Source organism: Rhinopithecus roxellana, chromosome 13 (assembly GCF_007565055.1).
Source record: "Rhinopithecus roxellana isolate Shanxi Qingling chromosome 13, ASM756505v1, whole genome shotgun sequence".
In the NCBI taxonomy this organism is placed as follows: Eukaryota; Metazoa; Chordata; class Mammalia; order Primates; family Cercopithecidae; genus Rhinopithecus; species Rhinopithecus roxellana.
The window spans coordinates 118,615,027-118,620,983 of record NC_044561.1 but is presented as its reverse complement, the minus strand read 5'-3'; the positions used below and the strand labels follow the sequence as shown (position 1 = coordinate 118,620,983).

The 5,957-nt window shown below is 46.2% G+C and overlaps 1 protein-coding gene across 1 annotated transcript; it reads left to right on the top strand.

Moving 5' to 3' along the window:
* Nucleotides 1-2,185: 2,185 nt before the first annotated feature.
* Nucleotides 2,186-4,494, top strand: SLPI (secretory leukocyte peptidase inhibitor). The gene is made up of 4 exons (XM_010384245.2): nt 2,186-2,285; nt 3,012-3,170; nt 3,590-3,739; nt 4,314-4,494. Exons 1-4 carry the CDS (start codon nt 2,201-2,203, stop codon nt 4,316-4,318), a joined length of 399 nt encoding a protein of 132 aa, XP_010382547.1. The 5' UTR covers nt 2,186-2,200; the 3' UTR covers nt 4,319-4,494.
* The last annotated feature ends 1,463 nt before the right edge of the window (nt 4,495-5,957 follow it).

Sequence of the window (5,957 nt, the reverse complement as noted above, 5' to 3'; positions counted from 1 at the left end):
TTAATTAATTAATTTTTTTGAGATGGAGTCTCACTCTGTTGCCCAGGCTAGAGTACAATGGCTCGATCTCGGCTCACTGCAACCTCTACCTCCAGGGTTCAAGTGATTCTCCTGCCTCAGCCTCCTGAGTAGCTGGGGTTACAGGTGCATTTCACCGTTTCGCCATGCCTGGCTAATTTTTGTATTTTTAGTGGAGATAGGGTTTCACCATGTTGGCCAGGCTGCTCTCGAACTCCTGACCTCAAGTGATCCGCCCACCTTGGTTTCCCAAAGTGCTAGGACTACAGGCATAAGCCACCGTGCCCAGCTCCTTTTCATTCTTTAAGAAACAAATATTTAGAAAACTCCAGATAATTTCTTGAGTGTGGCACTGAGGAAAATAGGAACAAACAGAGAGACAGAGAGAACAGGAACTATGTGAGAGAAATCAAATTGTCCCCTGGGTGGTGCAGGTAAGAACAAAAATCTTGACTTGAGAGTGTCATTACCCATTGGTGGAAATCATATCCTCCATTTCTCTCTTACCTGCCCTACTAAATACCAACTAGGACTGAATGTACCTGGTTCATAGTAGTTACCCCGTGCATATTAATTTTCGTCCTTTTCTTTTTCCACCAAAATTTGATTGATGATTGATTATGTCCAAGTCTTCTGATCCACCAAATTTAAACCATGGAGTGACTTTCATATAAACAGATCTGCTGCCAGCTGACTGTCTGGTTGTGGAATACTTAAATACTTCATGTGGGGCTGTCACTACTTGATAATGAGTGGGTCTTTCATGTCTGTGGAAAGTTCCACAAACCTTCACTTTAGGAATGAATGGGAGAATTCTAAGCATGAAGATAATGAGTCAAGAGCTTAGAGTTTGCAGCCAGATGAGCTTTGGTTGAATTTTATTTTATTTTATTTTTTTAAGACAGCATATCGCTCTGTTCCCCAAGCTGGAATGCAGTGGTATAATCAAGGTTCACTGCAGCCTCAAACTCCTGGGCTAAAGCCATTCTCCTGGCTCAACCTCCCAAGTAGCTGGGACTACAGGCATACATCATCATGCCTGGCTAATTTTTAAAATTTTTTTGTAGAGATAGGGTCTCAATATCTGGCAAGGGCTGGTCTCAAACTCCTAGTCTCAAGGAATCCACACACCTCAGCCTCATGAGCAGCTGAGACTGTATGTATGTGACCCTACACTCAGCTATGGGCTGAATTTTAGAGATAATGATGACTCTCTTTATAATTAGAAGCAATCTATGCAGACTGGGTAGCATATAGAATGGGTTTAATTTTTTGCTGTCATGTGAGATCTGTAAGGGATTTTGGGGAATTTTAGGAAGCAGTCCTCTAAGATCTCAAATTATCTCATAGCTAAAATGTTGATTACAGTGACTGATGAGTTGCTTCCCCCCTTCATCTGAGATTCATTTCAATTCTCTTTAGTGGGAAGGGATACAATTCATTTATTCTTTTCAGAGTCCCTTCATCCTTAATTTCATAACCCTCTGAGAAGGGCTGACTTGTTAGTATCATTTCATTTCACAGCTGAGAAAACTGAGCTCTGAAGAGATTTGCTGAGAGCAGAGTTCTTCTTCAGCTTTCATTTGTTGAGTGAGTGCTTTTCCTGTGATAGGCACTGGGGAGAAACGGTGTAAATATTTCAGGGAACTAAGTATCGGTTGGTTGAATGAGCTGAACTTTTGAGAAAGAAACTGCATTGAGCATTCAGCAGAGTTTCACAATGCCTTAGAGTCCAATAATGTGAAAATCAGAATTAGTAATGTGAGAATAGGATGTATTGCACGAAGTCTCAGCTGGGGATCTGGTTTCAGTTCCAGGTCCAGGTAGCACCTTTGCCATTGACCACTTCTTCCCCTCTCCACCTATGAGGCTAATGGCCTGGGGTCTCGTGATGTTTAGGGCTCAGATGGACACTGAGATGGCCTCTTTAATCAGCCAACCTCTCAGGCCAACCTCTTCCCTTTCTTTTCTGGTAATTACTGTGTTGGCCTCAAAGCCTTACTTGGCATAGGAAAGATAAACCGTCTCCTTGGTGTCAGGATTTCTGGTCTCTGGCTAAGCTTCCTGCTTGTGCAATAGTAGCTGGGAGAGGCCAAAAGAATTCTGGTGGGGCCACACCCACTGGTGAAAGAATAAATAGCGAGGTTTGGCATTGGCCATTAGAGTCACTCCTGCCTTTACCATGAAGTCCAGTGGCCTCTTCCCCTTCATGATGCTTCTTGCCCTGGGAACCCTGGCATCTTGGGCTGTGGAAGGCTCTGGAAAGTGTGAGTTGGGAGTCACTCTGGTCTAATCTGGGCTGCAGGGTCAGAGGTTGGGTCTCCTGGTGATGTGGGTGTGTCCCCTTCTGTAGGCTCTGATCTGTCAGCTTAGTTTCAGGAGACCTCCCTGAGAGTGGAATACATGTCTGGCTGAGCTCCAAGGTTTCTGTGAGGGTTTCTGAGCTTCTGGAAATGCTTTTTCTATGCAGCCATGCTGTCGGCCCAGATCCCACTCTCTCTCTCTGTCTCTCTCTCTCTCTCTCTCTTATCCTCTGCCTTCTTCACCTGTCTGCGACTCTCAAATCATTAGTGTCTGACTCTGCTTCTTCTTTGTGTCTTCGCTTCTGCTAGTTTGTCTCTGTGTTTCTGCCTTGGGCTTTAGCTCTCAACTTCTCTCACACTGGTTCTATTTATTTTTGTTTATCTGTCTCCATCTCCATCACTCCCAGCCTTCCTCTCTGCCTTTGTGTAGCCCTGTTTTGCTCTGGGGTGGGAGCTCTTGACTAGAAGCCTGCTGCCCTTTTCTTGGGTCTGAAACATCCCCTGTCCATTTGTCCAATTTAATCAAGCCCATCAATCCACCCAGAGATCAGGCAGGCATGACCCTTTGGGCTTTGTGGATAGCTCCTGAGGTAAGGGTCTCTCCCCCTCAAAAGTGGTGCTTTGTTCAGCAGGCATGATGACTTCTCAGTGCCCAGCCTACTCCTGACCTCTTGACTTTCTATTCAAAAGCCTTCAAAGCCGGAGTCTGTCCTCCTAAGAAATCTGCCCAGTGCCTTAGATATGAGAAACCTGAGTGCCAGAGTGACTGGCAGTGTCTAGGGAAGAAGAGATGCTGTCCTGACATTTGTGGCATCAAATGCCTGGATCCTGTTGACACCCCAAGCCCAAGTAAGCAGATCGGGGAACTGGGTAGAGAGGAGTGAGCCTGAGGACACAGCATTAGGGAGATGGCACTGGGTGATGGGTCCTGCCAGGCCTCCTTGTCAGTCAGTGAGTCACACTGCCCTAAGCAGGAAGGTAGCCAGCAGGTGGTGAAGCAGTGGGCATTTAGATAGCCAGGTAGTTGGAAGCCTCCCACCTAGTCAGCACTGGACGACTGGCCCCCTGCATCAATGGGGGCCTGATGTTCTAGGACAGCGAGGTGCTAAGTTTGGGGGGTGCCTTACGGAGAAAGTGGTGGTGATAGAGATGGGGAGGGGATGATCCGACTTGCTCAGGTTGGAGCAGGGGCTCACTCTAAAAGAGTGGAGATAGGAGGGGTTGTGTAAAGTACAAGGCCTCTGACTGGTAGCCTCACTCTCACCCAGCAAGGAGGAAGCCTGGGCGTTGTCCACCGGCTTATGGCCAATGTATGATGCTTAACCCCCCCAATTACTGTGAGATGGATGGCCAGTGCGAGCGTGACTTGAAGTGCTGCGTGGGCATGTGTGGGAAATCCTGTGTTTCCCCTGTGAAAGGTAAGCAGGGGCCGAGGGCACACTGAGCTCCCTCCAGCCCTCTCAGCCTCAACCCTCTGGAGGCCCAGGCATACGGGCAGGGGGACTCCTGACCCCTATTCCAAGCAGAGCCTCTGTCTGACTCCCTTGTCCTTCAAGAGAACTGTTCTCTAGGTCTCAGGGCCAGGATTTCCATAGGATCACCTGTGGCTTTGATTCTATTCTAGTGTCTCTGGGTGGGGGTCCTGGGCAAGTGACTTTCTGAGTCTCAGTTTCTTTATCGGTAAAAAGGACATAATGAGATTGAAAGTGCTCTGCAAAGCACTATGTGCACTAAGAATTTAATATTCAGGTTGTTTCTGTCATGTTTTCTGAGGTTAAATCCCAAAAGAGTTTGAGGATTATCTAGTTCAATGCTTTCAATTTAGAGTTTTACGGTGAAAATGAGACTTGTCTCCTGACACTAAGTCTCTCTCAACTATAGCACTATCTTGCTATTTTCTTTATCTCAGGAGGATCCTTGGGCAGGAGGAAGGATGTGGATATGATTTGGCTGGTTTCTATGCTGAAGCCCTTATCTGATTTTCTCTCACAGCTTGATTCCTGCCATTTGGAGGAGGCTCTGGAGTCCTGCTCTGTATGGTCCAGGTCCTTTCCACCCCCAGACTTGGCTCCACCACTGATATCCTCCTTTGGGGAAAGGCTTGGCACACAGCAGGATTTCAGGAAGTGCCAGTTGATCAATGAATAAATAAACGAGCCTATTTCTCTTTGTACATCCTGCTTCTGTGATTCATTGGGGGTATGAGTGGGGTGGGAGGCTATGAGGGAAGATCTAGCTATGAGGCCTTCCTCCTATGGATATGTAGTGGGAGAAAGAGGCTTAGGGACTGGGGGGACTTGAATTTATATCATGAGTCTAAAAGTGCTGGCTCTGTGATTTTGGACAAGTGATTTTTATCTCCTAAATTTCAATTCTTTTGTCTGTGAAGTGGCAATAAAAGTCAACTTCTCACAGCATTTGGAACATTGGAGGAGGCATTGTATGTGTAACAAATAGCAATGTTACTAGGCCACAGCAAGTTCTCAAAAAATAGGGGCTACCTGTGGCCTACTGGAGTGATTTTGAGTCTCTTTCATTTCCTCTCTCCCCCAAGACACTATTTCTTCTATTTTATGATGAGAACGTTATCATAATGGGTAACATTTATGGCACACTATTGGCCACACCATGCAAGAGTGGTGGTGTCCTTGACTCCACCGAGCAGGAGTAACAGAAACTGGGACTGCTAAGAGCTAAGGAGCAGGCAAAGGGCCTTGCTCCACATTGCTCTGCTCTGTGGACTCCAGAGGAAAGAGACAACTTGATTAGATAAGATTTTTAAAAATATTGTAATTCAATCCTTTCCTAGAAAAAATCAGTAAACTAAAAATTCTTCCTTACTACTTTCAAACAATGCTCTAAGAACAGCAAGGGAATACATTAAATTAACAATTCAATGAAGAGGAAAAAGAGGGAGAACCATTTTATTTGATGAGGGTGGCAGTCACCCTTCACGTTGGCCCCCAGTGATCTCGCCTGTTGGTATTCACACCTTTGTGTAGCCCCCTCCTGCATTTTTCCACAGTTGGTTTGTGTGACCAATAAAACATTACGAAAGTGAGAGATAGTTATGTCCTCACGAAATTAGATGATAAATGTTTGCAGCTTCCATTGTGGAGGCATTCTCTCTCTCCTCAATCACTTACTCTGGGGGCATTCTTTTGCCAGGTCATGAGGAAACTCAGGCCATCTGTGCGGATCCAACAGGGTGAGGATCCAACACCTCTGACCAAGAGCCCATGAGGAACGGAGGCCCATCCATAAACACATGAGTGAGTGTGGAGTCGGTTTTTCAGTCTTGTTCTAGTCTTTTTTTTTTTTCTGATAGAATCTCACTCTGTCGCCCAGGCTGGAGTGCAGTGGCATGATCACGGCTCACTGCAGCCTTGAATTCCTGGGCTCAAGTGATGATTCTGCCTTGATTTCCTGAATAGCTAGGACTACAAGTGCACGTCACCACATCCAGCTAATTTTTTAAAAACTTGTTTAGAGACAGGGTCTTGCCATGTTGGCCAAGTTGGTCTAGAACTCCTGGGCTCAAGCAATCCTCCTGCCTTGGCCTCCCAAAGTGTTGGGATTACAGGCATGAGCTACTGCACCTGGCTCGCTCTAGTCTTGAAAAGACTGCAGTCCCAG